Raw genomic sequence first — 25,270 nt, 5'->3', positions numbered from 1 at the left:
AGGACTTTATAAAAACGTTGCCTAGGCTGAGCAGATTAAGGTGATTGTTTTTTAAAATACCTAAGCCAAAAAGCAAATGATCTAAAGACATGGGGTTCAGAAATAGAAGAGATCAATGAGCTAACCCAACTCAATCCTTTCCATTTTCAAAGTTTCCAAGTGGGAAACAGAGGCTCAGAGAGTCAGTGAGTTAGGGGGAGACCAGGGCTAGACCCTAGTCTCGGGACTTTCTTGTTCCCTCACTACACACCTGCTTCTAACAAAGAAATGATTGAAGATCTCAGTCAGGATGAGTCTCCTAGGATCTGAGAAGGCAGGACCATTAGTAACCTCTTTGAGGACAGAGAACATGTCTTGCCTCTTGCCCTTTTTTTTTTTTTTTTTTTTTTTTTGAGATGGAGTCTCGCTCTTTCACCCAGGCTGGAGTGTAATGGTGTGATCTCGGCTCACTGCAACCTCTGCCTCCCAGGTTCAAGTGATTCTCCTGCCCTCAGCCTCCTGAGTAGTTGTGATTACAGGCGCCTGCCACCATGCCCAGCTAATTTTTTTGTCTTTCTAGTAGAGAAGGGGTTTCACCATGTTTGCCAGGATGGTCTTGAACTCCTGACCTCAGGTGATCTACCCGCCTCAGCTTCCCAAAGCGCTGGGATTACAGGCGTTAGCCACCATGCCTGGACTTTTTTTTTTTTTTCCTTTTTGGTAGCTGTAGCCCCAGCACCTTGCACAGTGGCTAACACATAATAGGTGCCTTAACAGGTATTTGAATGAGTGAATTAGTCATTGACTCAATCAATCAATCAATCTTGCCTGCCTTCTCTCCTCCCTGATAGTTTTCCCCACTTCCCTGTATGCAGATATTTGCATAACAGGTCCCCAGCCTGCCGTAGTCCAGGGCGTGTAATGTCTCAATTCACAAATCACTCCTCAAATACAAGAATAAACATGTAAGCCAGCCATGGTGGCTCACGCCTGTATTCTTAAAACTTTGGGCTTGAGTCCAGAAGTTCCAGACCAGCCTGGGCAATATGGTGAAGCCCTGTCTCTACAAAAAATATAAAAATGAGCCAAGCATGGTGGCACACTTCTGTGGCCCCAGCTACTTGGGAGGCTGAAGTAGGAGGATCACCTGAGTCTGGGAGGTTGAGGCTGCAGTAATCATGCCACTGCACTCCAGCCTGGGCAACAGAGCAAGACTCTGTCTCAAAAGAAAAAATAATGTAGCATTTTATCTTAAGCACAAAACTTTTTTTCTTCTAACAAAATAATACATGTCCACTGTGAAGACTTGAAGAAATATAGAGTAAAAAAGAAGAAAATAGCAATCGTCTGTGATCCTTCACTCAAGCAGAGAGCATACCACTAGTTAACACCGTGAGCATGTGCGTGTCCTTCTGTTCTCTTCAGATACTAACATGTGGATATTTCCATTCAGATGTTCATGTGTGTATGTGGAGTTATACACACACGGCTATATACCTTTTCTTTTTGGGGGGCTGGAAGGCAAAGCAGTTCCCTTGGGAGGTTCTGGGAATCTTGAGAGGCTGGCACAGTCAGCCTTGGTTGTGCCACGGTCTCGGGCCTGGGGGCCATGTCTGGAGGTGAGGAGAAAATCCAGGAAGGCCTGGCCTGAGCTTTAGCCATCCGGGCCCCATGGACCTCTGCACAGGTGGTCAGAACTATGGCTGAGATCATCTTTGTCTTGACATTCCAGGGAGCCGGCACAGATGAAAAGGCTCTTATTGAAATCCTGGCCACTCGGACCAATGCCGAAATTCGGGCCATCAATGAGGCCTATAAGGAGGGTGAGTTTGGGAGGCCTGGCCCAGATGCTGGGAGAAGAGCCAGGCCCCCCAGCTTCCAACCCCAGCTCTGCCCAGGACTCTGGCCTGTCTCCTTTCCTTCAGTCCTTGAGGATTTGATAAGCCCCTTGGGTGTGCCCATTCCTATGTCTAGGGAAAGACAGGTGTCCTGGAAGGACAAAGGCCTGGAGGTATAAGAAGGCTTGGCTGGAAGTGGGAGGAGAGAACATTCCAGAGAGGGAGGGCAACTTTAGGGGTGTGTAGTCCATGCAGTTCTACATGGCCCCACAGCCAGAAGGGCCCCACACTTGGTTGCATGCTATGCTCTCACTGTCCAGAAATTCTTAATTTTTAAGCAAGTGGCCCCATATTTTCATTCTGAAGAATCTTGAGTACCGGTCAAAAATGTTTAAATTGGCTAGGTGCAGTGGCTTACACCTGTAATCCCAGCACTTTGGGAGTCTGAGGCAGGTGGATAGCTTGAGCCCAGGAGTTCGAGACCAGCCTGGGCAACATGGCAAAACCCCATCTCTACAAAAAATATAAAAATTGGCTGGGTGCAGTGACTCACTCCGTTAATCCCAGCACTTTGGGAGGCCAGGGTGGGTGTATCACTTGAGGTCAGGAGTTCGAGACCAACTTGGCTAACATGGTGAGACCCAATCTCTACTAAAAATGCAAAAATTAGCCAGGCGTGGTGGCATGCGCCTGTAGCCCCAGCTACTCAGGAGGCTGAGGCAGGAGGATCACTTGAACCTGGGAAGCAGAGGTTGCAGTGAGCCAAGATCACGCCACTGCACTCCAACCTGGGTGACAGAACGAGACTCGGCCTCAAAAAAAAAAAAAGTTAGCTAAGTGTGGCGGCACATGCCTATAGTCCCAGCTACTCAGGAGACTGAGGTGGGAGGATCACCTGAGCCCAAGGAGGTTGAGGCTGTAGTGAGCCTTGATCATACCAACCACACTCCAGCCTGGGTGACAGAGTGAGACCCTGTCTCAAAAAAAAAAAAAAAAAAAAAAAAAATTTAAATTTTTTATCTTATAAGCAGCTTTAAAATGGTAGAATTTTTGAGTACATGAGTGACATAGTCAGAGCTCTGCTTTTGGGTTTAGCAACTGCCATGCAGGAGGGAAGATGGAAGAGAGAATGACAACAGGGAGGTGACTTAAGAGGCTGTTAAATATTAAAGGCGAGATGCAACGGGACCTCAAGTGGCACAGCGCCGAGGGGATGGAGGGGAGGTGATGGGTTGATGAGAATGCCCATTGTCTTACAAAATTAGCAGGAGGATGGCTGGATGCCCCCCTGAGCCAGTTACAAACCCTTTCATTCCCACCTCCCCCTGCCAATACTGCCTTGGCTCAAGCCTGAGTTTCCTGGACCTCCCTCCCCACAACGAAATCCTTCTTGGCCAGCAGCTACCCACACCTCCTTTCTCTGTCTCAGACTATCACAAGTCCCTGGAGGATGCTCTGAGCTCAGACACATCCGGCCACTTCAGGAGGATCCTCATTTCTCTGGCCACGGTGAGTGAATTCATGGGCCTCAGGTCTGCTTGCCCATCTGGAGGCCTGGGAGGAAGGGAAGGTTCACTGAGTGGAGGGTACAGGGGAGTGAGAAGGAGTTGATGGAGAGGGAGTGTCTCCCCACTTGCCTCCTTAGAGTCCCACCACCTACCCCTGGTGTTGACTTGTCAGAGCTGGCGTGGTGCCACCTTCTCCAGACAGTCCTCCCTGGTGGCCCTTGGCCTGGGTTTTTGGGCCCCCAGCTCACACAACAAAGCCATGTGGGTGACCCTCTCCTGTGTTGTTACCTGGGAGCTTCTGTCACCATCTCTTGAATTCCCATAACAAAAATGGCAGGCCCTCATTGATGGTTACTGAGAGCTTCCTGTGTGTCGGGCATTGGTGCTGAGCGCCTTGCACACATTCTCAGTTAATGACCACAACAGCCTACTTATGGAGGCAGGATTTTCATCCCTGTGTAACTGATGAGGAAGAGCATTCAGAGAGGTGAAAATGAGCAGGGTGTGTGGTGGTGCAGAGATGGAGATGGGTCGATGCTTGGGGACTGACCTTTCTTGCTGCTTCTGCTGCAGGGGAATCGTGAGGAGGGAGGAGAAAACCTGGACCAGGCACGGGAAGATGCCCAGGTAAGACCCCCAGCCCACCCCAGTCACCTCTGCTGGGTGTCCCTGAGAAGTAGGTCCAGCTTATGCGTGTCTACACCAGGCCCTGTCTGCAAGTGAAGGCTCCTGGCAGGGGCGTGGTTGGTTTGATTGGCTGATACTTAGACTGCAGAAATGAGGTTTAGGAGTGTGGTGCTGGTATTACTGACATTTCCTAGGGGAATAGCAGGACCTTCAGAGCTGGCAGGGACCTGCAGATCACCCAGGTCAAAGCCCTGATGTTACAGTGGGAAAATGGAGGTCCAGAAAGGACAAATGACTTCTGAAAGTCACACAAGTCAGTGGCCCCAGTAGAATTGACCCCTAGAGAGCTGGTCTGGGAACTTGCTGAGAAGGGGGCTAAAGGTCTTGGTTTATTATCTGTAAAATGGGACTGAGATTGGAGGGAGTGTCCTGGGACAAGCCTAGAAAGTAAGTTCCTCAAGGGCTGGACTCTTCATTTTGTTCACTAATATATCCAAAGTAACACATGATCAGTACTCAATAAATATTTGTTGAATGAATAGCAGGGAAAAGGGTTCTCTAGGAGTCTCTTGGCTGCTCTGCTTCTGCCCTGCTCCTTAGCCTAGTGAGCTTGAGGTTTGGAAATGGCTTCTTACGGAAGTTGGACAACCCCAAATTCATTTTCCCTGAGGGTTCCTGTGGCTGGGCAGTCCCTACTGAGGCCAGTGCATTGTCCCCCACTGACCTGCACCTTGATCCCAGCACCCAGTAGCTTGACCCAGGTCCATGTCTCCATCTCTTCTGCCTGCCTCATCCTCCCGCCCCCAAAAGCTGTGTCCGGAGATGTTGGGGAACAGATACCACCGACTGTGAATCCAGCCCCCATATTTTATAGTTGGTGAGTTAAAAAGAGCACTGATGGATTGAGAGGGAACCAACTTTTCTGTTCCCAGGTCCCATAACAGAAGTGTGGTATATTACAACAGCATCTGAGCTGGAACCTGACAGTTACAGAACTGTAATTATAATTATTAGAATGCATACTGCGATGCCAAGATTATTCTATATGTTTTTATGTTCCCCCTTTTTACTAGAGGAAAATGAAACTCCTTAACCTATTGAAGGATACAGTTTCTAAGTGGTGGTGGTTTGATCTGAACTCAGGCTTGCCTGACTCCAGAGTCTATGCTTAATTCCATTTACAGTAATATCCTCCAAGACCCAGTACAGTTAAGGTCCCCTGCAGCTTCCACATCAAGTAGCTGTTGTTGTCCAGTTGTCCAACCCTTGCTTTGGAATATGATTGTCAAAAGCTGCAGGGTTACATTTAAATGTATGGTATTTCAGCTGCATTGTGGGCACATGGATGGGGGCTAGACTGAGAACCCAGCCAGATACTAGGGGGGCTTGCTGAGACCACATTTCATTCACTCATTCAACGGATGTTTATTAAGTATTACTGTGAACAGCCTTGTGTGCTGCTGAGAGTTTTTTTTTTTTAATCTCAGCTCTCACCCCAAATCTGTCCTCCAACCCTAAATTGATCTTCCGGGGAATGTTTCTGCCTGTGCCTGGTTTGCCAATGAGGCTGTGCTTCCAATTGCCGCTAGCAGGGGGCAGTGGTGGGCCTTGCTGATAGCTGCTTCGCAAAAGGAGAGAAGTGGAGAGAGAGAACCCGGGTGGAAATAGCTAAGGGACCCTTGAGCCAGATCCCTGCCCAACTCGGCTACTTCTCCAGATTTAGGATGCTAGACCCCAGCTCATTTTGTTATAACTAGCAGTACATTCTTTTATAGAAACTAGAAAATAAAGAGAAGCCAAAAAAGACTCCATAACCTAATAGTAATAACCATTGTCAGTATTGTAGTATACATTATTGTAGTTGTTTCTCTATGTATATATAAAAGTGGATTCTTGGCTGGGCGCGGTGGCTCAAGCCTGTAATCCCAGCACTTTGGGAGGCTGAGGCAGGCGGATCACGAGGTCAGGAGATCGAGACCATCCTGGCTAACACAGTGAAACCCCGTCTCTACTAAAAAATACAAAAAACTAGCCAGGTGAGGTGGCGGGCACCTGTAGTCCCAGCTACTCTGGAGGCTGAGGCAGGAGAATGGTGTGAACCCGGGAGGCGGAGCTTGCAGTGAGCTGAGATCCGGCCACTGCACTCCAGCCCCGGCCACAGAGCAAGACTCCGTCTCAAAAAAAAAAAAAAAAAAGTGGATTCTTTATTTCTGACAGTTAAAAATTAATACTATGTGAATATTGTTGTACTTTTTAATCAACAATATCATTTAATGGCTGTATACTGTTCATATCTGAATCTATCATGTTATTTAACCAGGCTTCTTCCTAGTAGCAAACTCTTTTATCACATTCATGAATTATTCCTTAGAATGAATTTCCAGAGATGAAATGGAAATGCGGGAGCAAAATGTATATAAAAATTAAGGGCATTTGATAGGGCTGAGTCAAGCTCCTCCTTAGATAATGCACATGAGTACTTGGCAGTTTGTATTTGCCTGTTTTATACTGCCTCCCTGGCGGTCTCTCACTCTGGATGTCTAGAATACCCTCAAGCTCTTAGAAGTCTGGGTCTGTTATTAACCAGTTGAACATATGTCCAGTTTCCACCTGTGGCCCCACAGTAATTGTTAATAGCTTCCCCTTTCACTCTGTCATCCAATTTGAGCAATAAATTATAGATAACTAAGTATTATAGACCCACCATGAAATGAAGGATTGTGGTCATTTTTAGATAATCAGTACTCAGACCTTTTTTTTTTTTTTTTTTTTCTTTTTTCTTTTCTTTTTTATTTTTTTTAGATGGAGTCTTGCTCTGTCACCCAGGCTGGAGTGCAGTGGTGCAATCTCAGCGCACTGCAACCTCTGCCTCCTGGGTTCAAGCAATTCTCCTGCCTCAGCCTCCCAATTAGCTGGAATTACAGGCGCCCACCACCATGCCCAGCTAATTTTTTTGTATTTTTAGTAGAGATGGGGTTTTACCATATTGGCCAGGCTGGTCTCGAACTCCTGACTTCAAGTGATCCACCCGCCTAAGCCTCCCAAAGTGCTAGGATTACAGGTGTGAGCCACCGTGCTCGGACCAGACTTTTAAAAATATAACAGCTTTCTTGAAATAGAATTAATCTACCATACTATTGACCAGCTTTATTGAAATAGAGTTCACCTACCATACTATTGACCAGCTTTATTGAAATAGAATTCACTTACCATACTATTGACCAGCTTTATTGAAATAGAATTCATCTACAATACTATTGACCCATTTAAAGTGTGCAATTCAGTGGTTTTTAGTATCTTCACAGACTTAATGCAACCATCACCACAATCAATTTTAGAACATTTCATCACCCCCAAAAGAAACTCCATACACATTAGCTGTCACTCCTTATGTCCTCCTAACCCCCCAGCCCTAAGCAACCGCTAATCTACTTTCTGTGTCTCCAGATGTGCCTCTTCCAAACATCTCATGTAAATACAGTGATATAATACGTGCCTTTTGGACTGGCTTCTTCACTTAAGAAAACACTAATTTAAACACTGTGTTAAACACTTAACAGTGTTTTCAAGGGTCACCCATGTTGTAGCATGTTGGGACTCCCTTTTCATTGCCAAATAATATTCTATTATCCATTCATCAGCTGTTGCACATTTGGGTTATTTCCACCTTTTGACTATTATGACTAATACTGCTCTAAACATTTGTGTACAAGTTTGTGTACCAGTTTTTGTGTGCACATATGTTTTCATTTCTCTTAGATAGAATTGCTGGGTCATATGAGAACTCTAAGTTTAACCATTTGAGGAACTGTCCAGATTAATTTTTGCATGAAGTAGCTAGGCTAATAAGAACAAGCTTTTGTGGTGAATATTAATTTAGTGCCCACCACTTTTTTTTTTTTTTTTACATTACAGATACTATTATCTTAAAGATGCTTTGAAAAACCTAATACGTCTAGGGTTTTCTGACCTGTGTAAGTGAGGATTGGGACTTTTGAGTCTTTTCTGTTAAATCTTTAAAAACGTGTCCCTCTCCCTCTCTTCTTAAAAATGATACAGTTTTATGTAGCGTAAGATTTACAAATTTTTAATAAAATAGATATAAACTTTACCATATTAATCATTTTATTTATTTATTTTTGGAGATGGAGTTTTCCTCTTGTTGCCCAGGCTGGAGTGCAATGTCGCAATTTGGCTCACTACAACCTCTGCCTCCCGGGTTCAAGCGATTCTCCTGCCTCACCCTCCTGAGTAGCTGGGATTACAGGCACCCACGACCACGCCTGGCTAATTTTTTTGTAGTTTTAGTAGAGACAGGGTTTCACCATGTTGGCCAGACTGGTCTCAAACTCCTGACCTCAGGTGATCCACCTGCCTCAGCCTCCCAAAGTGCTGGGATTACAGGCATGAGTCATCATGCCTGGCCAATCATTTTAAAGTATACAGTTCAGTGGCATTAAGTACATTCACATGTTGGGCAGCCATCACCACCAGCCATCTCGAAAACTGTTTTCATCGTGCAAAACCAAAACTCTGGACCCATTCAACAGTCACTTCCCATTCTCCCTTCCCCCAGCCCCTGGCAACCACCATTCTTCCTATGTCTGTGAATTTGACCACTCTAGGGACTTCATGTAAGTGGAATTATACAGTATTTATGCTTTTATGACTGGCTTCCTTTACCTAGTATGATGTCCTCGGGGTTCAACTAGGTTTTTGTTTTGTGACGTTTGAGCCATAACGGGGTGACAGGTTCTCACACTGTCACACAGGTTGGAGTGCAGAGGTGCAATCTTGGCTCACTGCAACCTCCGCCTTCTAGGCTCAAGCAATCCTCCTACCTCAGTGCCCCAAGTAGCTGGGATTACAGGCGTGCGCCACCATGCTCAGCGAATTTTTTGGTAGAGCAGGGTTTCTCCATGTTGTCCAGGCTGGTCTCAAACTCATAGGCTCAAGTGATCCTCCCACCTGGGCCTCCCAAAGTCCTGGGATAACAGGTGTGAGCTACTGCACCTGGTGTAGGTTGTTTTTAATACAGAAAAATATTTTAAAAACCAGAAACAGCCTATAATCCTAGTAGCCTTGATAACTCTTATTTAAGATTTAAAATGAAATAATATTTTTGCATATTTAAGAAATAAAACTTCAGGAAGAATAAAAAGAAATGCAAAAGCTTTCCTGCATAGTACCTCTCCTCGAAGGTGTCTTGACAGTTTCTTAGTACTTCCCAGGAAGTATGAGAAAGTGAGTGTTTATTTATTTATTTATTTTTGAATCTAGATGAAAGAAACACTGTTTTACACAAAAATATGCTATACTTTACTTCTTCACTTAATTTAAATGGAAACTCTCGTTATCAGCATTGTAGATTAATCTCATCCTTTGTAAGAATTGCATGGATTGTTACCATTGATTAGATAATCCATAGCCTGTTGAACAGGTCAATCTCAGGATGGTTTACAGTTTTTCTCTGTTAACAAAAAATGCTGACCGGGCGTGGTGGCTCAAGCCTGTAATCCCAGCACTTTGGGAGGCCGAGGCGGGTGGACCACCTAAGGTCAGGAGTTGGAGACCATCCTGGTCAGCATTGTGAAACCCCATCTCTACTAAAAATACAAAAAAAAATTAACTGGACGTGGTGGCACATGCCTGTAATCCCAGCTACAGGCTGAGGCAGGAGAATCGCTTGAACCTGGGAGGTGGAGGTTGCAGTGAGCCGAGATCGTGCCACTGCACTCCAGTCTGGGCAACAGAGTGAGACGAAAGAAAGAGAGAGAAAGAGAAAGGGAAAGAATGGAAGGAAGGAGAAGGAAGGAAAGAAAGATGCTGCCATGGGAAGGAAGGAAGGGAGGGAGGGAGGGAGGGAGAAAGGGAGGAAGGGGAGAGAAGAGAAGAGAAAGATGCTGCTATGGGCCAGGTGCGGTGTCTCATGCCTATGATCTCCACTTTGGGAGACCAACGCAGGAGGATCGCTTGAGGCTAGACTGGACAACAAAGTGACACCCCTTCTCTACAAAAAATAAAAAAATTAGCTGGGTGTGGTGGCACACACCTGTAGTCCCAGCTACTCACGAGGCTGAGGCAGGAGAATCACTTGAGCCTAGGAGGTCAAGGTTGCAGTGAGCTGTGATTGTGCCACCATACTCCAGCCTGGGCAATAGAGCAAGCAAGACCCTGTCTCCAAAAAGAAGAAAGAATGCTGCAGTGAATAGTCTTGTATTCTATCATGGAAGACTTTTGCCAGAATATCTGTAGGGCAAATTCCTAGCAATATAATTGCTTGATCAAATGTCATAGGCCTTTTAACTTTTAATGGACATTGCCAATTATGCAATGAAAAGAAGAGGAAGGTTTCCAGAGCATAGGCTGTAGTGAAGTTTATAAAGAGTTCAGCCTATCCAACAGAATAAAGTCAGCCAAGTTTCTGGGGGAAAGGCGAAAGCAATACGCAGCTTGGGTACACGAGCCTGGGTATTTTGTTCCCAGGCTCTCCAAGTCACAGCTATTTGCCTAGCAAAATTGTGTCCTAACCACAGAATTCTGCGCTCTGCATAGTCCAGTGATTAAAAGTAACCCTTGTAAAATGACTTTCCCATCACTGTTTGCTGTTTGTCCCCAGGCAGGTCAGCTCCCCTCAAGGCCTCAGCTGTCTGGTCTTTCCTGTCTTTAACATGAAAGCTAAAATTACATGTCTCTTGCCTTGGAACTCTGAATATGCTAAAGGGTGCGGAGAACTTTGCACTGCTCACATTTACATCTCAGTGGTTCTGTAAGGAAGTGGCAGCGATTATTTCTTTCCACTTTCAGACAAAGAAACCGAGGCCTGGAATCTGCTCTAGGTTTTGGGGTGCGAAGAGCAGAGTGTTCCCCGTTTCTGTGTCTTTCTCTTATCCCTCAGGTGAACACGTTTTTAGTTATTGCCAGGCCTTTCCCCATTCTGAGCTCTAGCCCAAAAGGTCATAGGAAGGTATTTTTCTGTTGTCCCTGCCCCACTTCCCATCGCATCCCAGGTTCTCTCCAGTCTCTTGGGACATCTCCCACTCCCAGCCAGGCCCCTCACCCTGCACCCCAGGGCCCCAGCACCAGCCTCCCCGGCCTCCTCTGACTCTTGCCTCCCTTCTCTCCCTCCTCTCTCCCCTCCCTGCTCTCAGGTGGCTGCTGAGATCTTGGTGAGTGTCCTGTTCTTCATTTGGGTTTTAACGGCCTCTGAGTAAAGTCCGCCTTTACTGGGCCAAGCGGGGCAGTATCAAGCAGTGATTTGGGAGCTTGCTGTGCGGCTTCTCTCTCTCCCCTTCAGGGCGCCTTAAGGACCCTGCTTGGTAAAAGATAGGCCAGGCAAGTGTTTCCCAAACTTCAGCTAATCATCTCTGGCATGATTTGTGCTGTGTAACCACCAACTGTTAATACTGATCTTTAAATCGACTCACTTTTAAACCCAAAATGAGTTAAGGGGAATTTAGTATCAGTATAAATAGAACTAGTAGCTGGCTAGAAGACAACCGTGGAAACACTAATATGCAGTGTGATCGGGTATGTTTGCCCTTGACGCCGCTTGGGGAAACACTGGCCAGGCCATCTTCCCTGCATATGACCCCATACACACTTCCCAGAGGGCCTTGCGGAAAGGTTGAGGGATGGAAGGGGAACTCCCAGTTGCTACGCTCAGGGCCTGTGCGGGTCCTCCCAGGAGCCCCGGTCCCATGGCCCCGAGGCTAGGATGGAAGTTCCCAGTGCTAAGCCCATCTGTGTCAGATCACAGGGTCCTTGTGAACTGGAGAGGGGAATGTAGAAGCCATTGTGCTTGAGGAAGGAAGAGGGGACCAGTCTTAGCCCCCTTGGATGGCTGTGTGAGCCCAGCTTCTGATTGCCCTCAGCCCAGGCAAAGACATGAAAGTGAATAATAACCAAGGCTTTCTCATGTCTCCCCTCCCAAATCCTTGCTCCAATTGGGGCTCTGCAGGAAATAGCAGACACACCCAGCGGAGACAAAACTTCCTTGGAGACACGGTTCATGACGATCCTGTGTACCCGGAGCTATCCGCACCTCCGGAGAGGTGAGGCCTGACCTCCTCCCTTCCCAGCTCAGCAGGAAGATGCCAGAATCTGATGAGAGCCTCTCATCTCTCTGTGGCAAGAGGAGCCAGTTTCCCACCCACCCCCTCCTTAACCCAGCAGTAGTGTATCATGGGTGACGGCGACTCTGGAGCCCTGGATTCTAGTCCTGGCTCTACCGCTTATACCTCACCTTCCTTCTCCTCCTTAAGGAAGCAGGTGGGATGGCGGGGATTAGGGATAGCAACTGGATTTCACCTCAAAGGCCAACTCTGACAGATTGGTAGCAGCTGCCTAGAATGCTGGGTTGAGAAGGATTCTGGGACCCCGCGTCATGATTCACTGGTGATGCCTGCCAGGAGCAAGGCAGTGAGAGGTGGTGGCGACACAAGACCCACATAGACGTCTTTGAACCACAGACTGCCACATGCACAGGGCACACCTGTATGCAGTGACCCTGGTGCTCAGTGATCATGAAGTGTCTTGCACTGAGACATGTACATTTTAACATGCATTTGTCTGGCACTTCGCAGTATTTAAGGTGCTTTAGCATAGTGGCTAAAAGAATGGACTTGGGCACTGGACCGCCTTGATTTGAATACCCACTTAACAGCCATGTGACCTTAGGCAAGTTACCGAATCTCTGTGCTTGAGCTCCCTTACGTAGGAATCAGGGTTTTAGTTCCACCTCACATGACGGTTGTGAAGATACAAAAAACAACACACATAAAGCACTGGCACAATGCCTGACTCAGTGAGTGTTTCCTGAGTGTTATCGATGTGTCTTTATCCCAACCGGACATGGGAGGAAGAGAGGCCCAGAAAGGAGAGGATTCACCCAAGGTCCCTCAATGAGCTGGGGCAGAACCATGACTAGGACCCATGCTCCTTTTACTACCCCAGCCTGGGTTGCCAGAACTTGGCCGAGGTTCTGAGGCCATTGGCCAGGCACGGGGACTGACTTGGGACAGATTTGGCTCTGAGCCCACAGCAGCCTTGATGTCAGAGCTTCTCTATCAGGATGATCTTGCCCAGTGCATTTAGGCCTGGGCTGTGGCCATATCTGCTGCCCTTCCACTTTCTCAGGCACAGCCTGTGGGAGGCACTGGGTGGGGCTGAGGAGGGGTCCTCCCCCTCCTGCACTGAAGCTCATCCCCACCTCTGGGGCTTCTCTTGTGGCCAGTCTTCCAGGAGTTCATCAAGATGACCAACTATGACGTGGAGCACACCATCAAGAAGGAGATGTCTGGGGATGTCAGGGACGCATTCGTGGCCATTGGTAACTGGCAGGGACTAAGGGAAGGGCTGGGGGCACTGGCAACTTGCCCAGATTCTCTGGAAGAATAGAACCTTGGCAGCCTCCGAAGCTAGTACTGGAAAGTAAACACTGCCACAGTTCACCTCCAGGGGTGCTGCCAAATGTGTGATTGTGCAGGAGTGTCATGAGGTCTGTTCCAGGCTGCAGGAGAAGGTGAGAAAATAGCTGTCGCTGGGGAAGGACCAGGAAGACTGGGGCAGGCAGGGGAGGGGCACGCTGTCCTGCACAACTAGGGTGTGTACACACACACACCATACACACACTTGACACACACACTTAACATGTACAAGACACATACTGTACATACACACATTCTCACATGTGACTTATACATAAAACACGTTACATATGCATGTGACAGGTGCATACCACACAAACACACATCACATACACATATACTTCACACACAGAACACATTATACATACACATACATGCTATGCCCCCACAAGACACTACACCTGCACACACACACCACTCACACACTATGCACACATGACCCACGCACACCACATATACACACCACACATGCACACACATACAAGACACATACACGTTTGATGCAGACGACACACACACACACCCTCGTCTCCTCTCAGTACCTGGCTTTTTGGTTACACTTATATAATTTGAGCTCTTGACTTTGAAAAGGTTTTTTCCTTTTGGATCTTAATTTCACCGTGTATAAATATGGATGAGTGGATATGGGTTGGGGCTGAAGTTATTCTCATTAGTATTCATCATTAGTGGTATCTTGTTTCATTTACTATAAAACGCATTGCATCAATGCACTTTTTAAAAATCTTACCAAGAGGTGTCGGGGGAAGATTTTCACATAATTGCCATCAATTATAAAACACATCTTGATTTCAGAGACACTAAAATGTGGGGGAAAGGTGTGTTAGATTGGGTGAAGTAGAGATGGTGGTAGGGGGTTGTTTAGCATGTGATGGGCCTTTACCACCCAGGACCAATATCTAGGAGGCGGGATAGCCCAGTGGGTAAAAGCATGGACTCCAGGTTGAATCTCTGCTCTGCCACTTCCTCACTGTGTATCCTTGGGCAGGTCACGAAACCTCTGTGTCTCAATTTCCTCCTTTGTAAAGTGGAGATAACAATAGTGCCCAGCCCATAGGGTGGATTTTGTAAGGCTGAAATTAGCTAATTATACGTAAAGCACTTGGAACGGTGCCTCTTGGCATGTAATACTCACTGGGCAAGGGTTAGTTGTTATTGTTGTTTCACGTCAAGCCCTGTGCAAAGTTAGTTGCACACAGGTTTAGTTGCATTCTCACCAGGTGCTCTTACCAGCTTATCTTACAAAGAGGACACTGCATTCAGAGAGGTTTGTAGTAGTAGAACCAGGCCTCAAACCACAGGCTGCCTACATCCAAAGCTCATGTTCTGTAGCCTTTGGAGACACTTTGAGATTCCTACCCTCCTCGTGTATTTCCCTCTTTCCTTTCTCCTCCCACCTTTAACAGGTCTACACATGCAAACACATACCACAACACCATTTCACACCCCTCCATCTAGTGTCAGGCATCAGGGTCCCCTGTGACAGATGGACAGGCTCAGTTCTTAGGATGGCTTGTGGGGTTGGTTACAAAGGAGAGAAGTTTCTGCCCAGCGTGCTTCTTAGCCAGACTGATAAAGCCCTAGGTCTGAAGTCAGGGGAGGCTTCCTGGAGGTGGTGTCATGACTGGGGACGTGGACATCAAGTACAGCCTTGCAGGATGGGACTTGATTTAGAGAGAGAGTGTAGTGAAGGGCAGATAGGAAATGCATCTATCCAGGAAGGACAGAGGGACACAGGAATTTGCAGTTCTGGGAATGGAGGAGCAAGGGCCATGAGGTTGCAAAGGAGGCCAGGAGCTTTGACGTTCAAGCCAAGGAGCTTGGGATTTGTTTGGGAGGTAGTAGGGAGATATGTAAGGAGCTGGAGATGGGAGATGTGTGATGTGATCTTTCCCACGGGATTCCTGAGCCTGTGGCAGAGGAGTCTCTTGCTTGACTCTGCCACTGGACTACACAACTCCAGCCTCTTGCCATCTCTTCTCGTTATATCCAGAGTCATTCCAGCTATAGTACTGGTGTCTGGTTTCTCCTTTTTAAGCTGTCTGAGACACGCGTGCATGGGCTCTGGAGCCTTGCAGTCAAGCAGCTGTGAAGGGCTAGAGAACCCTAGGCCTTGAGAAAGGGCGGGGTTGGTGAAACCAGGCAGGCATTATCTGGGGTCAGGGTAGGGAGCAGTGGCTGCCAATACTGCAAGATTGTTCAGGCCCTGGGGCAACACTCAGCCCCAGGGATTTACATGGTCCCTTAAGTTTTACCAGCGGACAGCCATTCTTTGGAGCAGTATGTCTCTACATCAGTAACTCTCAAGCATTAGGCTGCACCAACGCAGGTTGGCCAGCCATCCTGATTCGCACAAGGCTTTCAGTGCTATTAGGTTGGTGCAAAAGTCATTGCAGTTTTGCCATTGAAAGTGATGGCAAAAATTGGAATTACTTTGGCACCAACCTAACAAAAGCTGGAATGTCCCAGGCAAACTAGGACAAGCTGGTCACTCACCTCCAGAGTTTCATATTCAGCATATCTGGGGTGACGTGTGAGAATCTGCCTTTCTTCCAAGTTTTCAAGCGATGCTAATGTTGTTGGTCCGGAAACCACACTTTGAGAACCACTGCTCAAGATCTTTCTAAAATCTGAGTCTTCAGGGTGGAGCCTAAACCCTGAGTTTTAAACAAGCTTCTTGGGTGATTCCGACGCATTTAAAAGTTTTGAGGCCCTGTGCTTTGGGTTCATGAGGAGTTAATTACCTTTGAATCCTCTCCTAACCTTGGTTAGCTCTAAGCACCTTAGAAGGAAGAGAGTTGCAGCCAAGTGAGAGCCAGGCCTAGGGATGAGCCAGAGGAGGAAGCATGGGGAAGGGGAGCGAAGGTGTTGCCTGAGCATGACCCTGGGGTTGACAGTGATCTGCAGACCCATGAAAGGATAGACGAGGTGGGGAGATGGGGGAGGCCAGTCCAGAGTCTGGGTTCACAGCCTCTGACCATGTTCCCCGCATCTCTCTGCTCTTCCTACCAGTTCAAAGTGTCAAGAACAAGCCTCTCTTCTTTGCCGACAAACTTTACAAATCCATGAAGGTAAGAAAACGTGCTGGCGTTCCTTTCCCTTCAAGCACTGACTTATGTACACACACACTGATGTGCACCGTCCCCCAGATCAGGATTCCTGGCAGCTGTTTCTTCCCATTTGACATTTATCAGCATCTGCCCTTTTCTGGCTGTAGAATGGTATTTCCCTCATTGCGATTTCCCTGCCTTCTCCAGAGGTGATATTTGCAATATCTTGTATACATTTTGGTCATCACAACTTGGAGGGTGTTGCTACCGGCATCTGGTGTATGAGAGCAGGATGCCATGGGGAGAGAGAGCAGGATGCTAGAAGGGGAGAGAGCAGGATGCTGGCGGGGAGAGAGCAGGGATGCTGGCGGGGAGAGAATAGGGATGCTGGCGGGGGGAGAACAGGGATGCTGGTGGAGAGAGAACAGGGATGCTGTTAAACAGCCTCAGCGCACAGGATTAGCTTGCGCAACAAAGAATGATCCAGCCCCAAATGCCAAAGTTGAGAAATGTGCTCTGGTTGCACAGGGCTGGGTAGGACACAGTCTCTGCCCTCTCAGAGCTCACAGCCTATCAGGTGACACAGGGTCTCCTATGACAAATAGTCATCAGAGGTCACAGGTGCTCCCCTCTGAGTCTAGGCCTGCCCTTCCGGGAGAGCCCAAGCCACACTGACCACCCTCTCCGCCACTGGAGTCTCAACTGCTGACAGCCTGGGCAGGCAGGAGGGTAGGAAGGAGCCTGAGACTCTCAGCCTACTGTCTCCAAATGTGACAACCGTTCATTGAGCACTCACTGTGTGTCAAGCCTGTGCTAAGGGCTTCATCTCTCTGACCACAGTTGACCCTCATGGCAGTCCTGTGAAGTTGTGGTAGCATCCTTATTTGATAGAGGAGGAAACTCAGGCCTAGGTAGGGTAAAACGTAGCCCACATTTACGCAGCTCCTAAGAGGCAGAGCTGGGACTCGAACCTAGCTCTGACTCCTAGGCTGGTGCTTGTAGCTCCCTGGGGGCAGAGGCAGCTCTGGCTGCCTACACATTCCGTGCCCTGTGCCTACTCTTTGGGCTCGGTGGTAATTTCCTAGGGCTGGTATAACAAATTCCACAAATTGGGTGACAACAGAAATTTATTCTCTCATAGTTCTGGAGGCCAAAAGCCCAAAATCAAGGTGTTGCCTGGGTTGGGTCCTCCTGGAGGCTCTGGGGGAGAAACTCTCCCCTGCCTCTCCTAGCTTCTGGTGGTTGCCAGAAGTCCCTGGTGTTTCCTGGCTGTGAGTGCATCACTCCAGTCTCTGCCTCTGTCCTCACCTCGTCTCTTTGCTGTTTGTATGTCTGTGCTCTCCCTCTTCTTATAAAGATATTGGTTATTGGTTTAGGCTTCAATCTAATTCAGTATGCCTTCATCTTAACTAATTACATGTGCAAAGACCTTATTTCTAAATTACATCATATTCTGAGGTTCCAGGTGGACATGAATTTTGGAGGGGACACTATTCAACCCATACACGTCTTTTTTGCATGTCATTCTGGCCAGTCCTGGGCACAGGAGGATTTTGGTCAGGACTATTTGCAGAAGACAGAGGGAGAACATACACCCTGTTGTTGGAAGGAACAAGGGAGAGAGGCAGATGGGATACCACTGTTTCTTGCCTGACTGGGCTCTGTCTCTCCTTCTGCCTGTGTCTCCCTCCTGCCTGGCTCCACCAGGGTGCTGGCACAGATGAGAAGACTCTCACCAGGATCATGGTCTCCCGCAGTGAGATTGACCTGCTCAACATCCGGCGGGAATTCATTGAGAAATACGACAAGTCTCTCCACCAAGCCATTGAGGTAAGCAGAGGGGCTAGAGGTTAGCGGGAAGGGGGTGACTGTCAGATCCCTAATGTAAGATTAGGAGTCTTCATTCCCATGGACTTTCTCCCAGTGGGTTACTGCTTAGAACAGCCAGGATATCGAAATGAAGGGGGTCTGTATTGCATTGTTTATACCAAAATCAATTCCAGAAGAATCAAAGGTTTATAATTAAAGATTTCCAAATAAAACAAGAGCCCATTTTTTGCTTTTTTTAAAACAATGTTATGGAAGTGTAACTTACATATCATGGGTAGGTGCAGTGGCTCACATCTGTAATCACAGCACGTTGGGAGGCCAAGGCAGGTGGATCACTTGAGGTCAAAAGTTCAAGACCAGCCTGGCCAACATAGTGAAACCCCGTCTCTACTAAAGATACAAAAATTAACCGGGTGTGTTGGCTAATGCCTGTAATCCCAGCTACTCGGGAGGCTGAGGCAGGAGAATCACTTGAACCCAGGAGGTGGAGGTTGCAGTGAGCTGAGATAATGCCACTGCACTCCGGCCTGGGCAACAGAGCAAGACTCCGTCTCAAAAGCAGACAAACAAAAAACTTACAAATCATAAAATTCACCTATTTTAAGGGTACAATTCAACAGTTTTTAGTACATTTACTGAGTTATACAACCATCCCCATAATGCAGCCAGTTTCCAAACACTTCTATCATCCCACTAAGCTCTCTCATACCTGTTTATCTAGTTCCATCCCCAGCCATAGGCAAACACCAAACTACTTTGTGTCTCTGTAGATTTGCCTTTTCTCAATATGTCATATAAATGGAATCACCTAATATGTGACCTTTTGTGTCTGACTTTTGTTTGTTTGTTTTGTTTTGTTTTGTTTGTTTGTTTATTTGTTTTGAGATGAAGTCTTGCTCTGTCGCCCAGGCTGGAGTGCAGCGGTGCCATCTCATCTCACTGCAACCTCCGCCTCCTGGGTTCAAGTGATTCTCCTGCCTCAGCCTCCTGAGTAGCTGGGACTGCAGGCATATGTCACTACGCCCGGCTAATTTTTGTATTTTTAGTAGAGACGGTTTCACTGTGTTGGCCAGGCTGGTTGCTAGCTCCTGACCTCAAGTGATCCACCTGCCTCGGCCTCCCGAAGTGCTGGGATTACAGGTGTGAGTCACCACACCTGGCTGTGTCTGACTTTTTTGACATATGGAGCTTATATTTTTGTTCTTTGAGATCAGCCAAGATCTTAAAGTTTGATGCTTGGTTCTACTTGGCTAACAAGACTATGGGCATCTCACAGGCAGTCTCTTAGACTTAGTAGGAATGTCAGCAAATTGTTAGCACATTTTGATACTATATTATGTTTTAAAATCATACATCAAAAAATACCAGAACAAACAAAATCCCCAAAACTCAAAAAATACCAGAACAAACAAAATCCCAAAAACCATGTCTCATAGCAACGATGGGAGTCCCTCAGAAAGGAGATCCATACCATATGGGTCAGGAAGTTTGGCCTCCCCAGTCTGAACGTATGGCAGACCATTGTGATGTGTGGTGAGCGTGATGGTGTTCGCACCCATTCCCAGCAATGGCCTGGCAGTTAGTGCTCAATAGTGTTTGTTCAAATAAGGAATCACCTAACACGATATGCCAAGGTGGAGGGTATCAGCAGAGTGCCAGAGGAACCACGGGAGGCAGGAGTTCACTCTGCCTCCCAAGGCAAGAGAGTGGTCAGGGTGCTTCTCAGAGGAGAGGGCCCCGCTGGCAGACGGTATTGGGGGGTGCACAGGGACGTGCTGGACAGGGGAGTGGCAGGTGGAGAGAGGACTGAGATGCTCCTGGGGGAAAGGAACAGGTGAAGCTGCAGAGCTGTGCACAGGTCAGATCCCAGAGGCCCTTGAAGCCAGGCCGAGAGCTTGCACATCTTCCTGGGGATAAACAAAAGGGATGTGGTCACATTTATGTGTCAGGGAGATCCCTCTGGCCTACCTGTGGCAGTTATGCTGGCCATGGAGAGAAGCCGAGGGAGATGTCCAGACAGATGGGCAGCCGGCAGGAGGGGGCACTGAGGCTGGAAGGACTGTTTTCACTCACTCTGCTCTCTGCCTCTGCCAGGGTGACACCTCCGGAGACTTCCTGAAGGCCTTGCTGGCTCTCTGTGGTGGCGAGGACTAGGGCCACAGCTTTGGTGGGCACCTCTGCCAAGAAATGGTCATCAGCACCAGCCGCCACGGCCAAGCTTGATTGTTCCAGCTCCAGAGACTAAGGAAGGGGCAGGGGTGGGGGGAGGGGTTGGGGTTGGGCTCTTATCTTCAGTGGAGCTTAGGAAAGGCTCCCACTCCCACGGGCCATCGAGGGCCCAGCACGACTGAGCGACTGAAAAACCGTAGCCATAGATCCTGTCCACCTCCACTCCCCTCGGACTCCTCAGCCTTTCCCAGCTTCCTCCCCTTGCTACAGCCTCTGCCCTGATTTGGGCTATGTCAGATCCAAAAACATCCTGAACCTCTGTCTGTAAAATGAGTTGTGTCTGTACTTTGATGTGGTTGGTGGCAGGGGCCAGTTGAATGTGCTAAGCGGGGTGGTGGAAAGGGTAGTAAATGTGCTGGGGCAAACTGACAAATCTTCCCATCCATTTCACCACCCATCCCCTTCCAGGCCGCGCTAGAGTACTGGACCAGGCATTGGGATGCCTGGGTTCAAATCTGCATCTGCCATGCACTTGCTTTCTGACCTTAGGCCAGCCCCTTTCCCTCCCTGAGTCTCTATTTTCTTATCTACAATGAGAGAGTTGGACAAAAAAATCTTGGTTTCCTTTCTAACATTAACATCCTAAAGTATGCCTCCAATTCATTCCCTTGACACTTTTTATTTCTAAGGAAGAAATAAAAAGAGATGCACAAACACATAAACACATTTCCAGTGAGGGCCTCTGTCTTCTGCCTAGAGCCTCATTAGGGCTTGAGGTTGTAAAGTCTGTCCAGGAGACACGATTTTCCTCATTAGAGCTTGAGGTTGTAAAGTCTGTCCAGGAGCGAGTCATGTCTTTCAGTTCTTGCAAGGTGTTTCCCAGGAAGCGCACAGGAGAATCTGAGTTTGCAGCAAGCCTGGGAAGGCTGGCCCAGCTGTGCTCTGGGCCTCAGGTCCCCCCTCATCCCCTCTCGCTGCCTGGACATTTCTGTATGCTCCTCATCCATTTCAACCAAGCCCAAACTTCCTGTTTTGAACTGTGCAAGGGCACCCGATGCGATCTTGGTCTGGAGAGATGCATGGAAAGTTTCCTTCATGCAGGTCACTGATAAGCAAGTAGGCGCAACTGCAGTTCCTCTGCCTTCCTGCCCCCAGCCCTACTTCTGGTCTGCGGTTTCGGTCTCAGATTGTCCAATGGCCATGGCATGGGGCTGGCTGCTGTCCAAAGGGCACAATTCCCTACCCTGGCTGACCAGACTAGTTTATTGAAGGTTAGTGTGTGTTTCTTTTCTTTTTTTTTTTTTTTTTTTTTTGAGACAGAGTTTCGCTCTTGTTGCCCAGGCTGGAGTGCAATGGCGCGAATTTGGCTCACTGCAACCTCCGCCTCCCGGCTTCAAGCAATTCTCCTGCCTTAGCCCCCCGAGTAGCTGGGATTACAGACATGCGCTACCACGCCTGGCTCATTTTGTATTTTTAATAGAGATGGAGTTTCTCCATGTTGGTCAGGCTGGTCTCAAACTCCCGACCTCAGGTGATCTGCCTGCCTCAGCCTCCCAAAGTGCTGGGATTACAGGCGTGAGCCACTGTGCCCGGCGCGTGTGTTTGTTTTCTTTTTTTTTTTTTTTTTTTGAGACAGAGTCTCGCTCTGTCGCCCAGGCTGGAGTGCAACGGCGTGATCTCAGCTCACTGCAAGCTCCGTCTCCTGGGTTCACGCCATTCTCCTGCCTCAGCCTCCCGAGTAGCTGGGACTACAGGCGCCCACCACCTCGCCCGGCTAGTTTTTTGTATTTTTTAGTAGAGACGGGGTTTCACCATGTTAGCCAGGATGGTCTCGATCTCCTGACCTCGTGATCCACCCGTCTCAGCCTCCCAAAGTGCTGGGATTACAGGCTTGAGCCACCGCCCCCGGCCAACGTGTGTTTGTTTTCATAGCTGTGAAGACAGCAACAGGCAGGTGAGAGAATCTGGTCTTGTCCCTCCCTCACTTGTGACCTCAGACCAGCCATTGCCTTCACTGGGCCACAGTTACTCCATCTTTATAGTTGGGGGTTGGATCCAACGATTTTGAAGAGCTCTTTCTTAATCTCTGACATAATGAGTCTGAAACAAAGAAAACTTACCTTACCGTGTCTTCACTTCCTTTCTTCTGGGCTATGAACTCAAGTGCCTTGAGGGCCAGCTAAGAGCTTTTTGGGATATTTGTCTAACTTCATTGAACTGTTACTGAAAGATAAATTAACAAAATGGTTCAGAGTTTTGGATTAAGACCTTTGGAACTAACTGACGGTGAGCACAGCAGCATCAGTTTCCTTCTCTGTAAAACAGGGTTCCTCATTCCAATTCCACCTATGCTGTAGCCTCGTGGGAGTAAAAGGAGGTACCACTTGGAGGTGCTTGGCAGGGTGCCTGCCTGGCTCGGAGTCAGTGTCACTACCTGCCCTGAACCAGGCTCAGTTGTAGGGGCTGAAAGGTGGAGGCCATGATGCTTTATGGCTTTGATTTCATGAAGTCAGTCAGCTGCAGATCACAAAGACATTTGAACCCAGAAAGAAAAGTGCCTTAAAATATATACTGAGGGAAATGGGCTTGGGGCAGAAAGGAAAGAAGAGTGGAATCAGGGAATAGAAGTGAGGAGAGCCCATGGGGCTGAGGGGAACACAGAAGGGGAGGCCTAGAAAGCAGGAATGAGGACAGCTAAAATCGGGCACGCGCTGTGTATCAGATGCCGCCCTAATACCTCAACATGCATTTTCCACATAATTTTCAGTTATGGTAGTTGTGTTCTGGGACCGGTCGGTAGCAGGAAGGAAACCCTAAGAGTTTGCGAGGTGAGGTAGACAAGATGAGAAGTGACAGTGTGTCTCCAATGAAGGAGGACTTTAAATGTCAGGATTTTCTCTGATAACCTAGGGGAAGCCTTTGGAGTTCTTGAGTGGGGAAGGTGTGCGTCTAGCTATGCTCTCAGGACAAATGTAGGAAGGCAGGGTGCCAGTTGGGAGCCTTTTGCAACAGTCCTACTAAGAGCCAGGTGCCTGCTGAACAAACTACATTTTTTTCTTGGAGAGTTGTAGCAGAGGAGGAGAGAAGCCACTGCTCCGAACCAGAGCACCCCATTCGTGCATGCATGCAGTTTACACTTAATGAGTGGCTCCTATGTTCCCTGTCACGTGCTAGGTGCAAAAGATACGAACCAATGTGTTCTGGTGCTTAAGGAGTTTCCGCTGAGTGTCCCTCCTGCTCAGCTCTCTCCAAAATGACACTGGAGAGTGCTTCTGTGGCCAAAGTTTAATCGGGAGAAGTGATGGGGGCTAATTTAAAACTAAAAGGAAAGAGAAAGCAGAAGCCCAAACCATTGCTGTCTCAAAGTGGGAGAAAGGGAGGATGGCTGTGATGTTCTAAGGGTGGAAGGGGCCCTCAGAAATTCTCACCTCCCTCTCTAACTTGCCGATGAAACAACTGTCACTTCCACAGAGAGGAAGCAACCGGCCCGGGGTACATAGCAAGACAGCAGCAGACAGAACTGGAACTGCCATCCCGGCCAGGGCCGGTGCTTTTAGAAGCAGCCTGTGTTTTCTCCTTTTGTCGTCACCCGTGGAGGTGGGCTTCAATACTCCCTAGCTCCTCACTGCTCCCCAGCCTGCCTTGAGCCTTGCATTTTCCCTTTAGGGCAAACTGTTCCCAAGCTCTGGACTGGGATAGGCCGATCTTGGTCTTTGGGGCCACTAGGAAACATCCGAAGGAAGTCGCCCATTGGGAGGGGGGTGCCCTTTTAACCTGAGCAGTGAGCAGTTATTTGGGAATTGCCGCTCAGCCTCCTGCCCGTGGCGGTGGTGTGGAACCACTGGCCGTTTAAAATTTCCCTATGGCTAGGTGCAGTGGCTCATGCCTGTAACCACAGCACTTTGGAAGGCCAAAGTGGGCAGATCGCTTGAACTCAGTTCAAGACCAGCCTGTGTGTAGCAAAACCCCGTCTCTACAAAAAAAGAATAGGGAAAAAAAGAAAATGCTGGAAGTAGAGGTGCATGCCTGCAGTCTCGAGAGGCTGAGGTGGGAGGATCGCTTGAGCCCAGGACGCCGAGGTTGCAGTGAGCCATGATCGTGACACTGCACTCCAGCCTGGACTACCAAGGGACACCATGTCTCAAAAAAAAAAAAAAACAAAAAAAACCCTATATTCATGGTGCCCCAGCACAGCTGCAAGCAATAAGTCGCCACCAGAATAATCCCGCTTGAGAATCTTTGCTCCCATGGCCATTACTTCCTTTGCTGTAGTAAAGGGGTGATCACCTCATTTTACCAATGAGGAAACTTGGGCTCCAAGCAGTGAAACAAATTGCCTGAAGACATAGGCAGTGCATCGGGGATTGGCCTGCTGGAAATGGTCTTAGAGATGGCCCCAACCAACCCTCTCATTTCACAGGTTTGGTAACTGAGGCCAGAGACAGGACTGTGACCATGGTGTTAGTAAGGGCCAGATCTGAGGCTGGAATGCAGCTGTGCTGATTCCAGGCTCTGCTCTCTCTGCTGACACTTCCTCCTTTACCTATTGATGAGGAAGCCAGACTGAGCTGAGCATGGGAGGGAGAAGTGTTGTCGGGTTGCTCAACCTGAAATTTGGAACCCAGAAACGGTAAACCAGCGCTCTAACATGCCTCCTCATTCCCCACCAGAACTTGGGTTTCCTACAGATTTCCCCACTTTAGGGTTGGTATGAGGCAAGTGGGAAATTGTAGTTACATAACTGAGCCCTCTGCTCAGTGGTTAAGTCTGTGGAGGTAGGCGGGCCTGGGTTCAAATCCCATCCACCGCTATTAATAGAAGTA

General features: G+C 48.2%; 1 protein-coding gene across 3 annotated transcripts in view; it reads left to right on the top strand.

Annotated features, from left to right (window-relative positions):
* The window catches only part of ANXA6 (annexin A6), a 58,686-nt gene extending 37,909 nt beyond the window's left edge, over nt 1-20,777 (top strand). For 2 of the 3 annotated variants that reach the window (XM_021939878.2, XM_003900389.4), the window contains 9 exons: nt 1,712-1,802; nt 3,247-3,326; nt 3,899-3,952; nt 11,104-11,121; nt 11,913-12,006; nt 13,188-13,283; nt 16,411-16,469; nt 18,156-18,278; nt 20,373-20,777. In XM_021939878.2, the coding sequence (XP_021795570.2) occupies nt 1,712-1,802; nt 3,247-3,326; nt 3,899-3,952; nt 11,104-11,121; nt 11,913-12,006; nt 13,188-13,283; nt 16,411-16,469; nt 18,156-18,278; nt 20,373-20,432 (675 nt within the window). In that variant the 3' untranslated portion in view covers nt 20,433-20,777. The remainder of the gene's footprint in view (nt 1-1,711; nt 1,803-3,246; nt 3,327-3,898; nt 3,953-11,103; nt 11,122-11,912; nt 12,007-13,187; nt 13,284-16,410; nt 16,470-18,155; nt 18,279-20,372) is intronic. The other variant, XM_031666551.1, reaches the window with a different exon arrangement.
* The last annotated feature ends 4,493 nt before the right edge of the window (nt 20,778-25,270 follow it).

The sequence above is a fragment of the Papio anubis genome, chromosome 5, assembly GCF_008728515.1.
Source record: "Papio anubis isolate 15944 chromosome 5, Panubis1.0, whole genome shotgun sequence".
Lineage (NCBI taxonomy): Eukaryota > Metazoa > Chordata > Mammalia > Primates > Cercopithecidae > Papio > Papio anubis.
The sequence above is the reverse complement of the archived record's forward strand: the minus strand, read 5'-3'. Positions and strand labels throughout refer to the sequence as shown.